We start from the raw sequence: 24,768 nt of genomic DNA on the forward strand, positions 1-24,768 counted from the left end.
ACGTCATTTTCTTTGGGACTAGCAAATAGGAATATCCATCTTTTCATCCATTTCCTCGTGGCACATGTTTCGCGGCCACACGTAAATTCAAAATATCATCTCATATTTCCTATTTATCTTAATTTAGAAATATATAGTTGCCGATAATTTTAAAACATTTATGATCATATTTATATTTATCTATTCTGTATTATAAAGAATTTTAATAAAAAATTTTAAAAATTATTATTTATGTATAAAGTATTGTTTATTAATATATTACTTAAAGTTTAAGATTACAAGTAAATATGTGTAAATACAACTTATTAAAGTTTTATGTTTAAATTTATGTACCTCAAATTAATAAACGATTTAACCAATCACGAATACAAGCCCATAAACCCACATTGAACTCGAGCTCAGTAACTCAATTAATATTCAAATTCAGACCTTATCTTAAAAAAAGTTATTCAAACTAGAATCCGACTTAAATAACCTACTCCCTAACTCATCTCGACTCATTGACACCAGGGACAAGACCTATAGTGGTGCCAATGGTAGCACTTGCCACCGTATTATTTCTCCGTCGAAGTGTAAAAAAAATGTAGGTTCGTGAAAGATGCAACTATATTAATTTGTTGTGTGCCACCGTATGTATTTTGAAACTACAATGTGAACAAGTTTTATTTTGTAGAGTTGGTTTGCAAAGCTCTTATTCTGCCTTAGACTCGAATTCAAATCATGTTAGTATTATTTTTTTAATCAAATGATATCACAGTTTAAAATCTTTTTTTATATTTATTTTTTTAATAAAATGATGTCATCTTTTGATAAAATAATTCACACCTTGTACAACACCATCAAAAGATTGCATTGCACACACTTTTAGGTATAATTGTCAATTTATTCAACCACCCACAAACAATGGGAAAAAAAAAATTAAAAAAGTAAAAAAAAAAATGAGGTAGGTAAAATGGAGTGTGCATCCCACACTTGTTTTACTTTCAGCCGACTCAAGCCGAGCGGAGCTCAAACTATCAATTAACCAAGCCGTCAGACACGGTCAAAACCATACTCAAATCCCTCATCAACACCGTTCATGTTTCTCCACATACAAATCTCACCGTCCATTATCACTCATCTGCTCACCCTCACCCTCCCTACCGTACGCCTTCCAACACACGAACACCCTCATTTTCAAGCTCCACTCTCAGAAGCGCAGCCATGGCCGACCTCTTCTCTTTCTCTCTCCACTTTTAATTTTTAGGGTTTTATTTTTTCCTTTTTCTTCTGACAATCGTGATGCATATAGCGATCACAACTTCATCATCTTCATCTGCAATTCTTAGAGCTTCTTCTAGAGTTCGTTTCTCAAAACCCTCTTCTCTTTTTCTCTCTAGAGCTTCATTTCCATCTTTGCCGTTCAGATCGCTGAGCACGTCATCGGCGTTCCGTTCTGTTTCACGGTGGAGTCACGGTGTTGGCTGGAAATCATCTCTCACTCTTAGGGCTCAGATCGGAACCGTTACTCCTGTCCTTCAACAGTTTCAACGAAACATCGTTTCCATGGGTATATCTATAAACCTCAATTAATTTAGACCGATTCTTCATTGATTTGATGTTGTAAGATTACTTGAATAAAGAGTATACCAGTCTTTACTTTTTCGTCATTCGATTCTTCATTTTCAGTTCTTTAATTAGTTGATAACGGTTTCTTAATTTATCATTAATTCAGTCCTTGTCAACAAACGGTCTACAAACACGATTGTATTGGAGGTTTACTCGATGGTTGGACTTATGAAGCAATCGTTTTAGACTTCTAGGTTGCTCGTCCAGTTCCAAAAATAAGAAACCATGCCTTGATTTTTTAGATCAAACTTTTTAAAATGTCAAATCAATGTTTATTTGGATTTGTTGCAAATTTGATTCCGAGATTTTACCACTTTTGCTTGCAACTGTGTTTGAATCAAAGTGGGTACATGCTTTTTTTCTGGATCCGAGGGGAATATTAACTTTATAGTTTTGTAGTGCTGATTAGAACTTTATCTGATTCGCTTTTGTTGTTCCCATAAAAAAAGTTATTGACTGCCCTACTTAAATGGTTGCTGATTGCTTACATATTTGGATCGCTTGGAATCCAATCTTATGGCCATGGTACATGTACTACTGTCTAATTTTATTGGGTATTGGAACTTTTCATTGATTCAAGGAGGTGGTCAATGTGGTGAAGGGAAAAAAACATTTGTTATATTTTGGTGCTTTTTTGCTTTATTCTATACTAAATTTTTTCCTTAAATCTATGCAGCTTCTGAAAATCCTTTCAAGGGCATATTCACTACTCTCCCCAGGCCTGGAGGAGGCGAGTTCGGAAAGTTTTACAGTCTTCCTGCTCTAAATGATCCTAGGATCGGTAAGGACAAGAACTTGTGCTCACAGGATATAGTTTTTTCTTCTTCTCTGTCTTAGCCTGTTTTATGTTACCAGTTGTCTCTATATGATCCAGTAACTGCTCAAATAGATTTTCTAATGCTAACTATCAATATGCCTCTTGTTTGGGTGAGTGGATACAGAACAGAACATGACCTTTTGTTAAGTTCTTTGGTTCTTCTTCAGTTAACTCATGTGGTTTGTGATCAAGTTCACAAACTGACAGTGTAATTATTATTATTATTAGTACTAGTCAGAGTAATCATTGGAGGATCCCTCAATCTGTTTGTTTACTATTATTTGGCAATTACTTAATCCTTTCATGTGTTGACATCTTGTTTTTTCCTTTACATGGTTGCAGACAAGCTCCCATATTCTATCAGGATTCTTCTGGAGTCTGCCATACGCAATTGTGATAACTTTCAAGTTACCAAGCATGATGTTGAAAAGATTATTGACTGGGAAAACACTTCACCAAAGCAAGTGGAGATTCCATTTAAACCTGCTCGTGTTCTCTTACAGGTAAGTGGTATTATATATGCAAGTATATTAGTTTGCCATTGTTTGTTCTTTTTAAATAATGCATGATATTTCCTTAGGATTTTACTGGAGTTCCAGCTGTAGTTGACCTTGCTTGTATGCGAGATGCAATGAACAGGCTTGGTGGTGACTCTAAGAAGATCAACCCATTGGTGAGTAATATTTCATCTACTTGTCGTTATGAAGCATTGCCACATGTGATTAGTCTACACATTAGTCTTTCCGTCATGGTGGTTGTTTATTTGAGTTCAGCCATTTGCCCTTTTTCTATATCATGTCTTTTTTCACACTAAATTCTTCATTATGGCTTATTTGTTTCATCATTGACATTTTGTATTTGTTCGTATGATGGAGGTATACTAACTGATCTTATTGCAATATAGAAATGCTAATTTCACAAACCTATAATATGCTGTATATTGGACATAACTCCCCATGATGGCATATTCTTGGAGCATTGATAGTTATTTCATGATTTGAAATATTGATTTTTCCAGGTGCCAGTAGACCTTGTGATCGACCATTCCGTTCAGGTTGATGTCGCAAGGAGTGCAAATGCTGTCCAAGCAAACATGGACCTTGAATTTCAGCGCAACAATGAGCGGTTTGCCTTCCTTAAATGGGGATCACATGCCTTCGACAACATGCTTGTTGTTCCTCCTGGTTCTGGTATTGTTCACCAGGTAAAAAAAGATTTACACATTCAAAGCACATGGTTGTAGTGCATGGCTCATTCCACATTCAATCTGGCAAGTTCTTAAATGTTTGTTTTAGCGTGCACTTTTCTCTTTCTTCTTTGCCTTCAATCTTCATATGTTTGGAAACCTCTACTAGAATCCGAGACTAAGCAGGTTATTTTTATATCTCCAGGTCAATCTGGAGTATCTTGGTCGAGTTGTCTTCAACACTGATGGGCTTCTATATCCTGATAGTGTTGTTGGAACTGATTCCCACACAACGATGATCGATGGATTGGGAGTGGCTGGCTGGGGAGTAGGAGGAATTGAAGCAGAGGCAACAATGCTTGGACAGGTATAGTGTTTTACAAGTTGTCCAACTTATATGGAGTTGCAAAGTTGCAGTCGAATCTTTGAGTGGTTCAATCTTGTTTGGTGAAATGAAATATCAACTTTGTGCTTGGATGACTCGGACCCCTCTAGTTTCTCGAACCCATTTAAAAGCGTCCTTTTCAAGGATGTTCCAACTTATAGCACGTTATTCTTGAAAATGTTCTAGTGTCCAGCTTCATCAACCTTACCGTGATTTGAGTCTGAAACGAGTCTATTTTGTGTTAGCCATCTGCTGGGTGATATGATCTTGTATTATAAGAGCATAAGATCAATTGTCCAAACCATGCTTTGAGTCTGAAATAAATCCTTTTTGTGTTGCCATCTCCAAGGTGATGTGATCTTATAGATCAGTGGTGATAAGTTGGAAAAACTTTGGGATTTAGTTATACTGATATGTTCAAGTTCTAACTTCTAAGGTAAATCTTAGTCTATATGGTTGGTTTTGGGATGTGAATTGTACAATATATACTTCTAAATACGGGAGGCAAATACTTGAACTAGGAATACTGGAGTATCTCATTTCACAGCAGCCTTGAACTTTGCATCTACGATTAATTTTCAATCAGGTCGAGCTGTCTGATTCTGTAGTCCTAATCCTGCTTTGTGTTTTCTGGATGCTTTTTTCTTTCTTCTGTGTCTTTTTCTTGCTTCAAAGTTCTTTGTATAAACATAATGCAAACATCTATTCATTTTGGGTGGTTCTTCAATTTTTGCACCTCTCACTTATCATTCTAACCTATTGTTGATGAGTACTAAGAGTTGGAGAAAATTCCTTTTTGTATAATGGCTGATGGGTTGGGATGTCTATGTTTGTTGTAATTGAATCGACTCTTCTCTGACATTGACAGCCCATGAGCATGGTATTGCCCGGTGTTGTTGGATTCAAGTTGTCTGGAAAGTTGCAAAATGGTGTAACAGCTACCGATTTGGTGTTAACCGTGACCCAGATGTTGAGAAAGCATGGCGTTGTTGGCAAATTTGTTGAGTTCTTCGGTAATGTCTCTGCAGCCAGCAATCATATCCTTTTTCATCTTTTCTTTAAAGTGTGCCAATATTTATCAAGGCCATGAACGTCATACCTTTTCTCTTTTTTTCTTTGTTGCGGTTGGTACATGCAGGTGAGGGTATGCGTGAACTGTCATTGGCTGATAGAGCAACTATTGCAAATATGTCACCGGAGTATGGTGCAACCATGGGTTTCTTCCCGGTAGATCACGTCACGTTGCAGTACCTTAAATTAACAGGAAGAAGTGATGATACCGTGAGTTGTCTTCTTTGTATTCAGAAAGAAATTCTCTTGTTAGTAAATAAAATTATGAACGAGATTGGAATTGACAGTGCATTAATTTTGTGGTATTTTCTGCCTTGATTTCTTGTAGGTGGCGATGATTGAAGCATACTTGCGAGCAAACAAAATGTTTGTCGATTATAGTGAGGTTAGTTCCCTTCATGTTGCCCTTGTCATTTGTAAACTGATGTTATCCATTTGTTGCTAATGATCTTGTGAATCAGCCTCAACAAGAGAAAGTTTACTCATCTCATCTACAACTGGATCTAAGTGATGTTGAACCCTGTATTTCTGGTCCTAAACGGTATGACATTTTGCAATGTTGTATTGTATCATGTTCTGATTTTTATAGCTTTATGTTTTCCCCTTCTATTTTTGAATTCATACTCAAATCCATTATTACTCTCCTGCTGACAGGCCTCATGACCGTGTTCCCATAAAAGAAATGAAGACCGACTGGCATTCATGTCTTGATAACAAAGTTGGATTTAAGGTGAAATAAGACTATTGTTTTATTTGCTACTAGCAATATTTGATTTCTCCCCCCATTAGATTGTCATTGTTGTTGAGGCTCTTGTTAGTTGAGATTTCTCACCATAGGATAGTGCCAATTAAGGAAAGTGGAAACCATGGATTTGGTGCTGTTTAGTTTTAATGTTTCAAGTTTTATGCAGGGCTTTGCTGTACCGAAGGAGGCACAAGACAAAGTCATCAGCTTTCCATTTAATGAACAAACTGCTGAACTAAAGCATGGTAGTGTTGTGATAGCCGCCATCACAAGTTGTACAAACACATCTAACCCTAGTGTCATGCTTGGGGCTGGTCTTGTTGCAAAGAAGGCTTGCGAACTTGGTTTGGAGGTTGGTTTACGGTTCTCAAAAAGTTCTATTTATGGCGACATTTTTGCTTCTTGATCTTCTGTAAGAGGATTGCTTTATGTTCTTTTTGTTAAACTAGTCTTTCTTATCATCATGTTTTAGGTTAAGCCATGGGTAAAAACAAGCCTTGCTCCTGGTTCTGGGGTTGTTACAAAATACTTGCTCCAGAGGTAAAAATTAGTTTGTTTTCTTCCTCACCTTGAAAATCAAAGTTTCCCTTACGATGTGTTCTTGAATTTGGGGAAAAAAAGAAGAGAAGAAATGGAAGGAAAAGAAAGGGGGGAAAATAATTTTTTTATTTGTGTTCTCGAAAAGAAAGGAAAGGAAAAGAAAGAAAATAATTTTTCATGTTCTTGAACATAAGGGAAAGGAAAGGAAAGATGTTACTTTTACTGATATACCTTCTAAAAATATATCCTTTAGAATGAAAGATTGGGTAGTCTTGTAATTTTAGTAACTTCTTGATGGGTTTTAATTTCTTCCCTTTTCCTCCCACATTTGGGAGGAAACTTATCATTATTTTCTTTCCCTTTCCTCTCTCCTTTCTTTCCTAAAAAAGTTTCAAGAACACAACTTTTTTTACTTCTCTCCCCTTTCCTCTCTTTCATAAAAAAGGTTTCGAGAACACAATGTTAGATCCTTACAACTAGTCGATAAGCTTTCCTCTTACTTTTATGTAGTGGTCTGCAAAAGTACTTGGACCAACAGGGATTCAATATAGTGGGCTATGGCTGCACAACGTGTATTGGGAACTCCGGAGATCTACATGAGTCGGTTGCCTCTGCAATTGCAGACAATGGTAAGATTGTAATGTCAAGTGTTAAGAGGTTCATCAAAATTTAGCTTGAGAATGTATCATCCAGATCCTTGGTGTTTTTTTTAGCATTTTGTGGTCTCTTGCAGATATTGTTGCTGCAGCAGTGCTTTCCGGAAACCGAAACTTTGAAGGACGTGTTCATCCTCTGACACGAGCCAACTATCTTGCTTCACCTCCTTTGGTTGTGGCTTATGCTCTTGCTGGCACGGTATGTGGAAAATTTAAATGTCTGGTTTTGCAGCTCTTTTGTGCAAGCTTGTAAAGTGTCGTATGTAAATTATCTTATTAGTCCCTCCCTCCCACCCAAAATAAGGGGCTGTTTGTTAGAAGCTTAACGAGCTTAATGGGACTCGCAACTAATTCGGTCAGCTATACATGACTGTTTGGTAGGTGGTTTAATGATATAGAAAGTGCCTTATTCAGTAAGCTTTTACGAGGGAGCATTATGGAGAAAGCCAAGTTTTTTTTTCCAAACTTGTCCATCCCAATTAATAAGCACGCTCATTCCATCTATGAAGAAATCTTCCCAAATAAAAACCTCTCCGATCTATAGAGATAGATTAATCGACACTTATCTGTTCCTTTTTCTGCCTTGAAGAATAGAAGGTTGATGATTCTGGTAGTTGATGCTTAATCATTTATGGGGTTGCATGTCGTGTTTTAGGTTGACATCGACTTCGAAAAGGAGCCAATTGGAACTACAAAGGATGGAAAGAGTGTGTATTTCAAGGATGTTTGGCCGAGTAACGAAGAAATTGCTGAGGTACTTTTAGGTCTTCGGATCTTTGTTTCCTTCCGGTCTAGGCCCAAGATAGATCTCGATTGAAATGAGAATTATGGTAATTTGACAGGTGGTCCAGTCAAGTGTGCTGCCCGATATGTTCAAGAGTACCTACGAGGCTATCACACAGGGAAATCCAATGTGGAATAAGTTATCCGTCCCTTCATCCAGTCTCTATTCGTGGGACCCTAAGTCAACCTACATTCATGAACCGCCGTATTTCAAGGACATGACCATGGACCCACCAGGTCCACATGGAGTGAAGGATGCTTATTGCCTGCTCAATTTCGGTGATAGTATCACCACCGACCATATTTCTCCAGCAGGCAGTATCCATAAGGATAGCCCGGCTGCCAAGTTCCTCCTTGAGCGTGGGGTTGACCGTAAGGACTTTAACTCTTATGGTAGCCGTCGTGGGAACGATGAAGTAATGGCGAGAGGAACGTTTGCGAATATCCGCATTGTTAACAAGCTATTAAATGGGGAGGTGGGCCCTAAGACCATTCACATTCCCACAGGAGAGAAGCTTTCTGTGTTCGATGTAGCAACGGTATTGTTCGTTTATCCTGTTCTGAACCTTTGAATTTGTCGAATTTCCTTGAATATGTAACCTTCATGACGCCGTTTACTCATTTTTAAGTTGATTTATAGTGAGATTTGGCGTTTGAATGTTACAGAGGTATAAAGAGGCTGGGCAGGACACTATTGTTTTGGCTGGAGCTGAATATGGAAGCGGCAGTTCCCGGGACTGGGCTGCCAAGGGTCCAATGTTACAGGTAAGGAATTATTTGACTTCCTTTCTTAGGGTCCGTTTACCAACACAAACCGGTTAAGCGCTAACAAGTAAGAGGGCTGTATGGGCCAGCACTAATCACTGACCGTGTAAGGGCCTTGGCTTAACGGGGCTCGCAGCGTATTCGGTCAGCCATACATGACCGTTTGGTAGTGGCTTAATGATATAGAATGTGGCTATTTACTAAGCTTTTAAGAAAGGGGGGGGGGGGAGCTTTATGTAGAAAGCCAAAGTTTTTCCTAAACCTGCTCCTCCCAATTAGAAAACACACTCCTTCCTTCTATGAGACAAAAACCTTCCCAGCCTATACACACAGATTAATCCACAGAGACAACTTTATTCATAAAGGACTTAATGAAAAACCAACCAAATAGCCCCTATGAGTCCTCCCACAGCTTACCAGGTCAGCATCATGGATCGTAAAAGAGGCTAGGTAAACAGCATCATCTCTGACCGGTTGGTAAGAGGTGGTAGGCAGGGTAGTAAATAGCAATTTGATGCGAGCACTTGGATTCTGAACATTTTCAGGGAGTGAAAGCGGTTATAGCGAAAAGTTTTGAGAGAATCCATCGCAGTAACCTGGTTGGAATGGGCATCATCCCATTGTGTTTCAAGGCTGGGGAAGATGCAGACACTCTAGGGTTGACTGGCCATGAACGTTACACAATAGACCTACCATCAAAAGCCAGCGACATAAAGCCTGGTCAAGATGTTACGGTTACAACCGACAATGGTAAATCTTTCACATGTACAGTGCGATTTGACACACAGGTATGCCCATCGTCTAACTCTTTCTGACCAGTATTTATTTGAGGAGAAATTTACATAAATATCCAAAGCTGATAGGTGGTTTCACTATTTAGCCGATTCTTTTGTAGAAGGCTTGCGCATATGCTCAAGGATCGGTTTTTCGCCCAAAAAAGGAGAAAAAAAGAATCCTTACGCAGAAAGTGGAATCCCTACGCATAAAATCACTTCTGCTTAAGGATTCTTATATATTTTTTGCCCGAAAACCGAAGTGAATTTGGTTTAGAAAATGGCTAAAAAGTGAAACCCTATTTTTGCTGATTGGCTATATCTGTCGATTTCAGTTATTAGAGAGCAAACTATGATTTTTGTCCCTGTAGTTTGTTGCATATAACTATTTTTATCCCCGATCTTCTAATATTGCTTTTTTTAGTCGCTGTGGTTTTAGTTTCACTTTTCATTCCCGAGGCTAACAAAGTTAGAAAAGTCCCTTAAGTTAGGGGGTAATACGGTCTTTTTATTTATTATTTTTCATTTTTATTAAATGTTTATCATTATACGAGCTATTGAAGTTTTAGTACAAATTATTAAAGCTTTTATAAAAAAAATACAACATAATCTACCCCACCCAACCCCACCCACTCCCTTTCGGTTTCCTTTCACCTTTTCCTTTAATACAAACTACAAGAGCTTTAACGTACGTTTTCTGACTTTGTTAAGTCTCAGAGACGAAAAGCGTAATGAAATGGAAACCACGACGACTAAAAAAACAACTTTTAAAGACCAGGGATGGAAATAGTTATAAACAACAAACTCTAGGGACGAAAGTCCGTGGTTTACTCTTTATTGATGAGGTAGAAGAATTGTAAGTGGTAATATCTGTGAGTTTGTATTTGCAGGTAGAGTTGACTTACTTTGACCATGGTGGAATCCTTCCATATGTAATCAGGAACCTGATAAAGAAATAGAAGCCATGGTTGGAGTTCCAAAATGCTACACTTTGTGTTTTTGCATTCTGAATAAAAGAGTTGTGTTCTTCCTGTACTTGTTGGTAAGATTGAAGATTTTGGTAGCACTGCTGTTTCCCGTAGGAGTCTGGGCCGTGTCTCGGTCCCAGTGTGGCTGATCATCCTTTCGAACCAGATACTGATCATCACGGCAGTAATTAACAAATGTTTGCCAAAACAATGAAGGATTTGAGTTATTTATTCATGCTATTTTCAATGCTTTAGCTTTTAATGCAACTTTGACTTTCCAATTTAAACATGTCTTTTGAGAAGGAGAGATCATATGCACGCCTATTTATATCAGAATCAGATCAATTATACATTAAAAATGTAAGGAAAGGGTCGTTTATTAAACGCTTAACTGGTAAGTGTTTGCTGGATCATTTATCTTACCAAATAAAAATGGTAAGGACTGAGGAGTTTACATGTAAGAGCGATGGGAAGGACCATCTGGTAAGTGAGAGTGATGATTCTTACTCAGTTAGTGCTTATTGGATAAATTGTTTGTATATGATGCTGTTTTGATAGAATATAATCTTATCCGGTAAGGTAACTAAGTGTTGATTCTTAGTGATAAGTGCTTATTGGATAAGTGTTTTGGTGAATAGTGAGAGTGTTGATGTAAGATGAGAAAATTAGAAAAAAGGGGGTGCATTTAGCATGGTCATTCCAAAATGTATTATTTGTACACTTTGAAAATGGTGGCTATATGAATATGAAGCATATGTTTATTAAACTATTATCGAATATATATCGAGCTTTATTGGGTTTTTTCGTGAAACCATAATTGAACATGTAAATGTCAACTTTATAATTATCTGACTGTTATCGAGTGATAATGTTATAAAAGAGCAGATCAAATTTATATATCACATCAATTGAACTATCATCGAACCTACATCGAGTTTTATCAGGTAACATTGAAATACCAATAAACTAATTTTAAACTCGTATCTCGCACATAAACATTTAAAATCTAGCTTTTCATATATTATTGAAACTGCTAAACATATGCATTATTTAAACACTAGAAGGGTATTCGTTAATGTAACGAGATAAATCTCGATTTCAGTGTTTAGTTGTTATTTTTTCTCTCTATCGATATAATACGATTTTATGTGGTTTTGAGAAAACGATAATGTTTTTTTTAATGAAATTTAAATTTGAAGATAACATAGAAATTTGAAAAAATAAATCGATATTAGTATATTAAATTAAGTATTTAATAGTTTTCGTTTTTTTTGTGTAACTTCTTTAATTCAATTTTTAATTATAACTAGAAACGTACTCGTACAATGCAACGGGATACATATTTATTTTAATGTTTCGTTTTATTTTTGTCTCTATTTTTTTTACTTTTGAATAAAAATATATTTGAAGATATCATAAAATTTTGAAAAAAATATATCGATATTAATATCAAGATAACTATTTAAAAGTTCTCGTTTTTTGTACAATTTATTTAATTCAAAGTTTTATTATAATCTAATTTAGGTTTAATAACGAAGTAATTTATTTTTGGTTTAACAATATAATTTTTATAAAGATAATGATTATATTAGAAGTCAATGATTATACTAATTATATTTTATATTTTTTATATTTAAATGAGATATTTATCCAAAATTTGATTATATTTATTTATAGTTAATTATACGAATTAAAAAATAAAGCTTTAATAAATTGTATTTATGCATAATCAATTATAATTTTTTTACGACAGAAATCTCATTGTGCATCAATCCGTCAAAAATCCCCAAAATCTTTCTTACGACCATCTTTAGGTGTTGTTTCAAATTTAATGAATAAACATCAGAAAATTTATATATATAGTCATCCATTTTACCAAACCACCGCAGATCACATCTCCGACCACCGGTAACTATTTTATTCAATCACGATTCCAATTCAAACTAGTGGTTTGTCGGCCGGCCGATGTGTGCACACAACAGTAGAAGGTATCGTTAGATTTTTGAAAAACAAATAAGCAACCAAAAATGGCCAAGGGAGGAGGCGGCCAAAACCTCCCACCAGATGTAATCCAATTGATTGATCAATTGGAGCGTCACTGCTTAGCTCCTGATGGATCCCTCGTCTCCAAGTCTGTCTACAACGATCTCCAACTTGTACGATCGATTTCACTCGCAGATTTATACGTAATCAATCCATTGCAATTTCATGTTTTTTTCAATGGTTTATTTCAATTTGTTGATTGATGTTTCAGGCGCGAGAGGAAATGTCGAGAGAAAGACTACGTTATTTGGAAGCTATGGTATGCTAATTTCTTATTAATATGCATTTGTATGCTTGATTTTTTACGAACTAGGGTTTACTTTTCAATCTGGTTTTGTTTTCCGTATCATGATGTACAATGTTGGAATGGAATTTGTCCTCAATCCGTCAACAAAAAAGGCCACATTTTGGCTTTTGAAATCAGTTATTACTTAACTTCAGAATTGGTATAGATTTCACCCTTTAGTAATCATTTGGTTAGAAAATTAGTTATTAGGGTTAGAGATTTGCAATCAAAATGTGGAAATTATTTGGGGGATTATGTTTTGTTTTAGTTGTTTATTAGTCTGTTGATTTACAATGTAGGCTATTTACTGTGAAGCAATTGGCATGGTTGAAGATTATCAACAGGCTGTTTCAGTGGCCAATCTTGGAGGCATTCGAGACGTACATGGTCTACACTCCAATCTTGGCCTCAAGAGTTCTCCTCAGGTCTAATATAAATCTTTTATGTTTCCAATTTACCTAGTTTTACACATTTCGTTCATATTTTTTCATCGTATTTGATGCAAACAAGCTGTTATTGTTATTCGGAGGTGGGTATGGAAGGAACCTGGGAACTAGAAAACGGAGATGTCAATGCCTGATACATCTAATTCTGATGCCACTCTTGACATTTTGCTTGTATTACACTTTCAATCAAGTGAACCGTCATTTGCAGCTCCTAAAAGTTTGATTTTTGTTGCTTAATTTCATCTTTTTCAAGTGGTGCCACCATTTGACCATAAAAAATGAAGCTATGGGTATTTTTTTTTACAAAATCATCATTGTCTGTTGGTTAGTTTCTTGCTTTTTGTATGTGGGGTCTTGTGTCCGAGTCTTGTATTCCAATTTTTTTTTCCAGAAACATAATAAACTTGGAATTAAAAGCTAAAAACTATGAAAATGATAAGAACGGGATTCGAACCCGCGCCTGGAAGGGGAGAAAAGACTGCAAACCAACTCTACCAAGAGAAACTTGGGTTATTATTGTAGTTTCAAGGAATATATAGTTGCACCCAACAAAATAATATGGTGGCACCTTTCACGACCCTAAGGTTTTCTACACTACGACGGACAAACGAAGTGGTGGCCCGTGCCATCGAATGCACCATACTGGGTCTGACCCTGGTAAGCATGTAATGTGAAGCAGACAATATGCTTATCAATTGGATATTAATGACTAAGCGGTTGTGGTATACTATGATGGCCTTTACTTTGAGCAGGTAACTCTGGACATCATGAATGTGTTATTTTTATATTTTCTTCAGGTATATGAGGCGCTTGAGCATCGATTGGTTGTTGCAGAAGCTGCTCAGAGACTGAGACTTCCTCTAATTTCAAAAGACGGCGAGGTTCATGAGGAAGAAATAGAGAAATGGAGTGTGTTATCAAGAAGCTCTCTTGATAGTACAACTACCAATGTCACAATAAGCTCAAACTCAAGTAACTATACAAACATTTCTGCAATAAACACGGGTAGCTCAACAAACAATGCGTTTCCTACCGCTGCTTCTGACGTTGGAGATCCTGGAGTTGGTGGTGTTCCTAACCGGTTTCTCGGAATAACACCAGGTTATTTGTGGCAAAGTCAGGTCCAACGTGCGCCATTGCAGATGGTAATATGACACTAACTTCTTAAGGATATACTCCTTCCATCCAAAAATAAGTGTCCACATTCCTATTTAGTGCCTGTTTGTTAACAGCTTAACGAACTTAATGGGACTCACAGCTTATTCAGTCAACTATACATGACTGTTTGTTAGTGCTTAATGATTTAGAAAGTGGCTTATTCACTAGGTTTCTAAGGGGAAGCTTTATGCAGAAAGTCAAATTTTTCCAAACCTGCCCTCCCCGATTAAAAGACACGCTCCTTCCATTTATGAGAAAACCCTCTTAAGCAAAAACTTTCTCAATCTATACAGTCAAATGAATCCACACAGACAACTTTATTCATACATGACTTAATGGAAAACCAATCAAACAACCCCTAGTTTGTTCCAAAATAAGTGTCCACTTTCAAAAGTAAGTGCCTCCTTTCCAATTCTACCCTTAATAAAAATTCGTACTCCCCCTATTATTTAGGATAAATTTGTCATTTAGTTAACTAAAAAGTGTAATAACTAGACAAAATTTTAAAACTATGTACCTTTTTCATCGTGGACATTTAATTTGGGACGGAGCGAGTAGTTTTATGTGTTGTTTTTATTCTTAATCTTATCTGTCTGTAAGTTTTCTCCTTTGTGACTCGAAGGTCACATATTTGAGTATTAAAAACAGCCTCTTGCAAAATGCACGGGGAAGATTGTGTACAACGATTTCCCTCCCCAACACTTGCAAAGCCAAGGCCCTTCGGTGCACTGGGGCTGCCCGGCTGTATGTAATGACATGTTAACGAATGTGTATATATTACATCTTTCCATGAAATTGTTTAGTTTGCTTTGTGTGTGTTTTTCTACATTTGTGCTCATGCAATATTGATCAAACAATAAGGACTTACTTTTCAATTGTTGTAGGATGTGGCGGAATACCAAATGCCACTTCTTCGTGAGATTGAGATTCGCTTAAAGGTTAAATGTGACAAGTTAGCTGATGCTTTTATAGATGACTTGGGTCAGTCTCTCTCACTATGACTCTCCTTGGACACACACATGAATCTAAATATTTATCTATCCGTGATGCCCCTTTTGATGATACGTTACATCCCAGTTCCCCCTACCAAGATTTGCATTACATTTGATATAGTGGATGTCTTAAGAGCATGTCCAACAAATTCTCTATAATTTCTCTAAAATAGAGAACAAAAAGTTTAAATCTCTAAAATGATTACATTCATGTCCAACAGATTCTCTATGTTAGAGATTTCAATATTTACTTTATTATTAAAATATTCTATAGTTTTATCATCTGAAGACACTTTTTAAAAAAACTTGATATAAAATAATAATAATTTAATATCATTGGTGGGAAGTCTCTTTCCTCCCATCAAGTTTTAGAGAATTCTCTAAACTTGAAGTTTTCTCTGTTCTAGATAACAATATAAAGAATCTGTTGGAGCAAAATAGAGAACAAAATCTTTATTTTCTCTATTTTAGAGAATCTGTTGGAGATGCTCTAATATAATTCAGATTTAGGACATATGTATGATTTTGTGTACATTCTTCTTTTTTACATTTTTTGGATAACCGACCATCTTACTTTATTGTCATCCGACAACTCAACGAGCTTGTATATAATGCGGTAAATATTGGAAGACGTTGAATTGTTTCCTGTGTTGCAGATTCTTCAACCGGTAGTCAAAATTCAAGTGCTCGGCTTCCAGAAAGGTTTGTAATCTTTTTTCTCTTCTTATTTAGTGATCTCATGTTAACCCGTTCATACTGACGGATCAAAACCTCCACTTCATGTTAATGAATGCAATAGGAAGCTATTGTATCCGAGGATTCATATACACTCTTCTTAATTATCTTAAACAGGGTAAAGTTAATTATTGAGGAGATAGAAAGAGAAGAAGCAGCTTTACGTGAAGATCTATATTCTGCCGACAGAAAGTTTGCAGAATATTACAATGTATGTAATAATAACCACATCAATTTAGCTGAAGTTGCTTGCAATAGTCTTTCCATCCCAAAATAAATGTCCACAATGAAAAAAGCACAGTTTTAAAAATATGTAGTTATTACACTTCTTAATTAACAAAATGACAATTTTAACTTTTAAGTAAGCATTTACTTTTGAAAGTGGACATTTATTTTGGGACAAACTAAAATAGAAATGGGAACACTTATTATGGGACGGAGGGAGTGTTTTTTAGGGGCTGTTTGGTTGGTTTTCCATATTGTATGGATAAAGTTGTATTTGCTGATGTCTGTATAGATGGAGAAAGTTTTTCTATGGAAGGATTTTTTTCATAGATGGAAGGAGCGTGTTTTTTAATTGGGAGGAGCAGGGTTGGAAAAAACTTGACTTTCTGCATAAAGGCCTCCCCCTAAAAGCTTACTGAATAAGCTACTTTTATTATTAAGCCACTTTTTGTATGGATAAAGTTGTATTTGCTGATGTCTGTATAGTTTGAGGAAGTTTTTGTATGGAAGAGATTTTTCATAGATGGAAGGAGCGTATTTTTTAAATGGGAGGGGCAGGTTTGGAAAAAAACTTGACTTTCTGCATATAGTCCCTCCCCCAAGCTTACTGAATAAGTCACTTAATATATTATTAAGCCACTACCAAACAATCATTGAGCTCATTAAGCTGCTAACAAATAGCCCCTTAGATCAAGTAAGCTTAAGATGATAATATAGAATCTATAATTGTGATGATTGGCTGATTTGAAATCACATTTGCTTCTGAAGGTGTTGGAGCAGATACTTGGTGTGCTTATTAAGCTTGTGAAAGATTTGAAGTTGCAACATCAACATAAATACGTGAGGGAAATCTTTCATGTTATATTACCTATCTTATTGTCTGTTTGCACACACCTTTACTTCGTGCATAAATCGAGGGTCTTCATTGAACCGGCCTCTTGATCCTAGTGGTTGAGGTAAGGCCTGCGGACATCTTACCCCTCCCGCACCCTACTTTCGAGTGGGTTCGTTTGGTTTGATTTTAACTATTTCATGTTTTGTCTAGTGCCATGTGAAGTCCAGTGCACGATAAACATTATGTATATGGAATTTTTGTAGGATGAACTGCAAAAGACTTGGTTATGCAAACGGTGTGAAACAATGAGCGCCAAATTGAGGTCCGTCTCTTTATTCTCTGTAATATCTAAGCCGTTCATGCATTAAGCATATTCCATATCTACATGCATGTTAAAGTATTACTTGTAAAATTCCTTTGGCACCAAAGGGGTCATTGGCCTAGTGGTACTTGAAAGTTAGGGGGATGTTTGGTTGGTTTTCCATTAAGTCTTGTATGCATAAAGTTGTATGTGTAGATTAATATGTCTATAGGTTGGGAGGGTTTTTGTTTGGGAGGGTTTTTCCATAGATGGAATGAGCGTGTTCTTTAATTGTGAAGGGCAGGTTTGTAAAAAACGTGGCTTTTTGCATAAAGCTCCTCTTAGAATTTTATTGAATAAGCCACTTTCTATATTGTTAAGCCACTACCAAACAGTCAACGTATAGCTTACCGAATAGGCTGCGAGTCCCATTAAGCTGCTAACATAGAGACCATTACTGTTATAACACAGCCTCTCTGGAGGTCAAAGGGTTCAAACCTCATCAAAGGTGAGGAGCGTGCATGAGTATTTGCCATATATAAATATTATATAAGTAAAAAAATATTCCTTTGGAGGGTTTTAACTAGCATCGTTCTCCGAAAGTAAACCTGATGTGGTCTTCCAAATGCTATAAATGTCCCTCTGAAATCTGAAAGTATGCTAGTCGTGTATTCTTTCAAAGTCGGTCACTCCCTAAAAGTGTACGTATAACTTATAAGCAGTTCATGATGCTATCTCTGCTCTGAGGCCGTTGGCTATTTTCGTTTCTTCAGAGTATTGGAGCATATTCTCCTGCTTGAGACTTACACTCAGGAATCAGTTCCAGCACTGCATAAGATAAGGTAAAGATGCTGATGTCTTTTTAGATTCTTTTCAATTCCTAATTTAAACAAACTTTTTCTAATCGTATGCTTATCCATTTTAACGTTTGTTACAGGAAATATCTGGTTGAAGCTACAGAAGAAGCTTCACTTGCATACAACAAAGCCGTACGTTTATCTTGCATCGTTGTCCTTTTTTCATTGATCCTTAATCGTGTTTTCTTTACTCCATCTGGGTAGAGGTCAAGCCTCCGTACATCCCACCCCCTAGACCATATCGGCTTGTTTGGGTTGGTTACTCTTTAGGACATCTCAAATAGCTCCTCCAAAAATGGACAAATATGAGATTTTCGAGTTTTTAGATTCTATTTTTACTCCAACAGTTTCTCCAAAATGGAGAGATTAGGGGGGGGGGGGGGATTTCTACAAATTTGGAGAAATCCCCAAAATTAAATGGAGGAAGAGAGAGTGATGTTCTTTTATCCTACCAAAGAAAAACTCCCCAACCTACCTAATAAATGTTGGAAATTTCAAGATGGACATTTTTATTTTTGGAAACTTTTGAGTTTTGCTTCTCCATTTTGGAGATATTATGGAGAAACTGTTGGAGATGCTCTTACTCCATTGAACATTAAGAAGAGTTAAAGTGGACATAGGCTTCCTTGTTAAAGAAAAATGAAATGTTTAGATTGATTGTAGTTTCAGTATTGGGATCATAGGCTTTGGCAAGCTAACACGTGCATTTTTTATACTGACCCGACTGCTTGTAGGTGACACGGCTTCGTGAATATCAAGGGGTTGACCCGCATTTTGACACAATTGCAAGACAATACCAGGATGTAGTAAAGGTAAATGCATAAACACAGTCTCGTCCACTGTCTGCTCTTTTGAGGTAGAGGTCAGGTTTCTATGTACATCTCACCATCAAACCCTACTTCCAAATGGAATTTACAGGGTCATTTTTGTTTGGTGTTATATATTGTTTACTTTTGAGGTAGAGGTTGGGTATGCATACATCTAACCCCCAAGTCAATTGGTTCGGTGTTGTCTACTGTCTACCCATTGAGGTAGATGTCAGGTCTGTATACATCTCACACTCTTGATCCTACATTTGAGTGGGATTTACTGGGTCTGTTTGGTTTAGTGTTTGTCGACTGTTGTGGTTATTAGTTATTAGTAGTAATAAGATGGTTAAAACATGTATGTATTGTTGCAGAAACTGGAGAATATGCAGTGGACGATTCACCAAGTCGAAATGGACCTCCACCGTTTACCTAACGCTTAAATATAACTAACTATTCAGCTTCGTCTTTTGTGTTGTATCGTATGTGTTCTATTACAATATGTATGAATTTTGATCATTGCATTGTGAATGAGAAGCCTTGCTCTTTCTGCTTCTATCCCTGTTTTTAGTTCTAACATCTTCTAATGCCTTCAAGTGGAAATAAACTTCTTGATCAAAAAATTGACCGTATGGTCTTGTGTGGAACCATAAGGGGCTGGCAAGTGAGGGCAACGACTCTTACGATAGTTAGCGTTTACCGGGTAAATTGTTGCATACAATGCCATTTTGGTACTAACATCTTACCTGGTAAGTAACTGATAGTGTTGAATTTTACCGCTAAGCGCTCACCCGGGTAAATTTTTGCATACAATGCCATTTGGTGTACTAAAATCTTATGCGGTAAGTAATAGTGTTGAATTTTACCAGTAAACGTTTAATGGGTAAATGATCGGGTAAACGGCCCCTATATTGGTTCTAAACCAAGTTGTGAACGGAATACAAATTTAGGTGTATATATATACAATGTGTGTGTGTATACACACACACAAGCAGAATAGGAAAGAATAGAGGTAGATAGCAGATATACAATTTGGATTCATTAATGAATATACATACATTTTTTAAACGACGAAGAGTGATCACATACATACTTTTGATATGTTGACTTTTAGCTTCTTATCATTGCACAGAATTCTTCAAAGCTGATTACACCATCCTGCAAGAATAAAAGTCAGCCACAGTATGGTAAGCGGTAAGCATGTATTGTATAAATACTGCATTTTCACACATGTTGTTTCATATGCCTCTCTCTCTCTCTCTCCATATATATATATATATATGTGTGTGTGTGTGTATACATATGTATATATAGGCAAAGGATCGTGTAATAAGGAAAGTTATGGTGAGAAGCATAAGAAAATATCTGAATCACTTTTAATCTCATGTGCACCCATGAATTGTATTTTAGAAAGGAATTGATCCGGTGCATCTAGGTGCACCTCATTAGTGTTGACATTCAATTAATATTGATCCAATGATGGATATCTCTTCTTACTCTTCTCACAATAACTAACCCAACCCTATATATATATATATATATATATATATATATATATATGCTGAAAACTACTTGCATACTTAAGACATGAACCAACTCTTACTTTATTTGTATCAACTTCTGATACTATATCTTCAATGGTTGCCTTCCCCAATTTATACTCTTCCAATGCAACTTTTAGTTCCCCTTTCGATATAATTCTACCATTCAATTCAATTCCCATTCAGCATAACAACAATAAATTTGCTTAAAGAAGAACATTTAACAAGTAGAAGATGCTTAATTACCCATTCTTATCCTTATCAAAATGCTGAAAAGCTTTAACAAGGTGTTCTTTTTTATGAAATCTCTGAAAGTTCATCATCGCTGTAATGAACTCATTGTAGTCGATACATCCATCCCCATCTGCGTCAGCCTGCATTCTGCAAAACATTACATACCGACCATGTTTGCAAAAACGGTTTTCATATTCTCTTATTTTGTAACTGTTCTCGTTTAAATCTCCCTCATATATATATATATATATATATACATATATATATATACATATATATATACATATATATATATACATATATATATACATATATATATATACATATATATATACATATATATATATATATATATCTAAAGATTTGCCACTTTCACTTTTGTTGAGTTCTTACAGCTTCAGAAATAAGCTGAACTTCATCTGGCCCAAGATTCGATCCAAGTCTAGCCAACGACGACTCGAGTTCTTCACGGGAGATAACTTTATTTTCATCCGTGTCCATGTTCCTAAACATTGCTTCAAATCCTTCAAGTTCTTCGTGTGGGATAATATCGGCAATTATCTAAAAGATTTGAAGCGTAAAACTTATCAGTAACTACCAAAATATCGACCCTTTATAACTAACTTCACTCGGTTTTCTATAACATTATCGGGAAATACCTTGAGTGCAAGTTTCTTGAATTCATTCAAAGCTTTGAAGTGCTTCATTCTAGCAAGAAACATACTGTCAATTGGACTATCTGTAGCTTCTCCATTTTCAACCAACCATTGATCCTCTAGATGATATATATTTATAAAAGTTAACGTAGAGTTTATGCAAAATTTAGACAAAATCAGCTTTATAGGCCGCCAAATATTTAAATGTTCTAACATACTGTTCTAATTGCGGATTTCTGATGGGATCCTCTGCACTAGTGCTGGTACGATTGTACCCTGCATACTGTTTATAGAACCAAACAATAGCGCGTTCTATGTAAAAGTGTTACAATATGTTGACAGGACCTTTTTGGGCATCCTAACAAGGATTTTAAGACACTTGTTTACTTTTGAGAGAAGTCCAAAACATGTCGTAGGACCCTTGTTTTTATAAGACATTTCTTTAAATAAGGTCATATAAAAACTGAGGATGCTTAACTTATTTCAAAAGTATCCTAAAAAACTTGTTACAACGCTCAAAAGCGTCTGATCAACTTATTGTAACACCTTAACATATGACACATAATTATTTGGTCTTATAAACTTAAATCCTGTAAAACAGTCTATTAGGACATTCAAACATATTTGGCATCCTATAAAGCCAATATTGTTGCAATATGAATTGTATTCTCCTGCTTAGACTTACACCTAGGAATTGGCTCAACTTATTGTAACACCTTTGCATATGACATATAATTGTTTGGACTTATAAACTTAAATCCTGTAATGCAGTCTATAGGACATTTAGATATATTTGGCGTCCTATAAAGCCAATCTTGTTGTAATCTGAACTGTATTCTACGAGTCTTAATTGTGATCAGAAACATACTGAGAACATCAGAAGCAGTCGGGCGTTTCTTTGGATCCACTGAGAGCATCTTCTTCACAAGTTCCTTTGCATTCTTTGATATTGATGGCCATGGATGGTTCTTCATATCAAGAACTTTCTCTGCATTCAGTACGGCATCAAATATGTCTCTCTCTTTCTCTACAATTTCGTTTTGTTGGGTTGAAGTTAGAATTTTCACAGCTGATTGATATAAATAGTCAAACAGCATACATACATACATATATACATACGTATATATATGTATATATACACATAGGGTCAGATTTAAACAAGTGGTCAATGCGAGAAGTTCCAAGACCATACATGATATGTGTTCGTATCACATGTAATCCATGTATAATCTTGGAAGTTTCGCCTTCTCGCAAATTGATCAACTTCTCGCATGATCTCTATATATATACATATGTATATATGGGTTGGGTTCACGTGAGACCAAGGGTTTATCGTGAGACCCAGGGTTTTTCGTGAGACCTGTAAGACCAGTTTATGTTCATTGATCAATTTTATAAGCTAATGATCTAATGGTCTAAAGTTGCACGGTGACAATCTTGTGATTATTGGGAAGTCTAGTGGCAATTTTGTGATTATGAATTTTCATACTGTAGATCTAAATCCAAGGGTTGAAAATTGATCTTACGGGTCTCACGAAAAACCCCTTGGTCTCACATGATCCCAAGTCATGTATATATTACTAAATCTTGATCTTACCACCATAAAAGGGAGGAACCCCAGTGAGTAACATATACAGAATCACCCCTGCACTCCATATATCTACTTCTTTTCCATATTCTTGACGCCGCAAAACCTCGGGAGCAACATAGAAAGCAGTTCCAACTTTCTCTTGGTTTGGCTTTCCTACAAATCATTGCAGTTGTTTAGTCCTGTAAATTCGAGTTTTTTAACGCATTCTATTTAGACATCTAGACATTTTTGGAGTCCTGTAAAGCCAATTATGTTGTAATCTTGGTTTCTACGTCAATTTAAAGGAAAATTGTCCAAAATAGTCATTTTTGACCCCCGAATTCACTTTATAGCCGCTTTTCCACATAATTGACTGAGATTACCAAGATTTCGCAAGTAGCACTTTAGTAACTTACAAAATCCACTTTTTATGAATATAATATTCATGAAGTAGCAATTTCACAAGTTGCTAAAGTGCTATTCGTGAAAAGCTATCGTGAAAGTGCCACTTACGCAACTTGTTAAAAGTGCTACTTGCAAAATGCTGACGTGAAAATGCTACTTACGCAACTTGCCAAAGTGTTGCTTGCTAAAGTTGTTAAATGCTATTTACCCAACTTGCTACTTGCTAAAATTGTTAAAGTGTTATTTATCCAACTTGCTAAACTGCTACTTTGCCATATCAATCATTTCAAAAGTAGCAATTTAACAACTTGTTAAATTGCTACTTTACCACTTTACCACGTCAATCATTTCACAAGTAGCATTTTAACAACTTGCTAAAAGGTTACTGCATGGAGATATGAACCAAAAATACCTTCATCAATATAGGCAGATAACCCAAAATCGATCGCCTTCAAGAGACTATAATCAGCAAAACATGGAAGAAACCCTAATCCCCCCTTTTTTGACAGCAAAAAGTTCTCAGGTTTCAAATCTCGATGCATAACTCCCATGAAATGAAGAGAATAAACAACTTTCATTATGGAACTAAGTATCTGAGCTGCAATTTTTTCACTGAATCTACCTTTCGATTTCATCTTCTCGAAAAGCTCTCCACCTTCACAATACTCCATAACTAAATGCACACATCGTTTATCTTCGAATGCATCTTTCAATTCAACAACATTCCTTTGATTTCTCAAATGCTCCATGATCATAACCTCTCTCTTCAGATCCTGTTTCTCGGATTCTGTAACAAGTCTCCTTTTGGGGATCGATTTGCAGGCGTATTTCTTGCCGGTTGACTTGTCTCTGCAGAGAGATGTGACTGCAAATTTACCACGACCTAATTCTCTACCGATTTTGTAGTAATCTTCGATGTTTTTGGTTGGTATGCCTAGGATTGAACCTGCTCTGGTCAATCCAGGGATCTGATCCGCCGGTGCCGGTGCCGGAGGTATGGTTTTTTTGGCATTGCTTATAGACATGCCCATTTCGCTCCGGCATGTGCTAAAACTGAACTAGAATCTTATTTATGACCCGGCGTAGACATGGTCAAAATGCTTCCCACTTGTTTGTTCAAGTCTCTGGACCGTTTAGCGGTGAATTTTATTTGGCAAAAAAAAATCTGCTTCTTAATGGTTTTAAAACTGTTTGAATGATTTTGTGTCTTAAGTCTCCCTTAACTATTCTGCATCCAAATTTCATTGTAAACAATTATCAAACAATTATATTTCTTTTTACACTGTATCATGAGAGCTTCTTAATCATTCTAACCACTTAATCATTATGCACCAAATCATTCAGCAATTGCCAAACAATCCTTTAGGTGGCACCCAATAAA

The 24,768-nt window shown here is 36.2% G+C and overlaps 3 protein-coding genes across 3 annotated transcripts; 2 read left to right on the forward strand and 1 right to left on the reverse strand.

The window, feature by feature from the left end:
* The first annotated feature begins 1,185 nt into the window (after positions 1 to 1,185).
* On the forward strand, positions 1,186 to 10,647 carry LOC112500995 (aconitate hydratase, cytoplasmic-like). Its single transcript, XM_025104619.1, has 20 exons — positions 1,186 to 1,549; positions 2,285 to 2,389; positions 2,768 to 2,928; positions 3,006 to 3,098; positions 3,444 to 3,629; positions 3,817 to 3,978; positions 4,865 to 5,009; positions 5,135 to 5,277; positions 5,396 to 5,452; positions 5,529 to 5,608; positions 5,722 to 5,797; positions 5,979 to 6,164; positions 6,285 to 6,352; positions 6,863 to 6,981; positions 7,086 to 7,207; positions 7,664 to 7,762; positions 7,851 to 8,330; positions 8,458 to 8,556; positions 9,102 to 9,344; positions 10,220 to 10,647. The coding sequence occupies exons 1-20, from the start codon at positions 1,282 to 1,284 to the stop codon at positions 10,286 to 10,288; spliced, it is 2,961 nt and encodes a 986-aa protein (XP_024960387.1). The 5' UTR covers positions 1,186 to 1,281; the 3' UTR covers positions 10,289 to 10,647.
* A 1,485-nt stretch (positions 10,648 to 12,132) lies between these two features.
* Positions 12,133 to 19,537, forward strand: LOC112500840 (AUGMIN subunit 4). The gene is made up of 13 exons (XM_025104435.1): positions 12,133 to 12,453; positions 12,552 to 12,599; positions 12,926 to 13,051; positions 13,870 to 14,217; positions 15,115 to 15,211; positions 15,879 to 15,924; positions 16,075 to 16,168; positions 16,951 to 17,022; positions 17,281 to 17,339; positions 18,092 to 18,160; positions 18,256 to 18,307; positions 18,910 to 18,987; positions 19,356 to 19,537. Exons 1-13 carry the CDS (start codon positions 12,325 to 12,327, stop codon positions 19,422 to 19,424), a joined length of 1,287 nt encoding a protein of 428 aa, XP_024960203.1. The 5' UTR covers positions 12,133 to 12,324; the 3' UTR covers positions 19,425 to 19,537.
* Positions 19,538 to 19,787: 250 nt separating this feature from the next.
* Positions 19,788 to 24,420, reverse strand: LOC112500842 (calcium-dependent protein kinase 9-like). Its single transcript, XM_025104437.1, has 8 exons — positions 23,800 to 24,420; positions 23,010 to 23,156; positions 22,281 to 22,439; positions 21,416 to 21,531; positions 21,150 to 21,317; positions 20,769 to 20,896; positions 20,585 to 20,681; positions 19,788 to 20,139 (listed from the first exon to the last, which is right to left on the reverse strand). The coding sequence occupies exons 1-8, from the start codon at positions 24,416 to 24,418 to the stop codon at positions 20,092 to 20,094; spliced, it is 1,482 nt and encodes a 493-aa protein (XP_024960205.1). The 5' UTR covers positions 24,419 to 24,420; the 3' UTR covers positions 19,788 to 20,091.
* Between the last annotated feature and the right edge of the window lie 348 nt (positions 24,421 to 24,768).

Source organism: Cynara cardunculus (genome assembly GCF_001531365.2).
Source record: "Cynara cardunculus var. scolymus isolate 2C chromosome LG 17, CcrdV1, whole genome shotgun sequence".
NCBI lineage: Eukaryota > Viridiplantae > Streptophyta > Magnoliopsida > Asterales > Asteraceae > Cynara > Cynara cardunculus.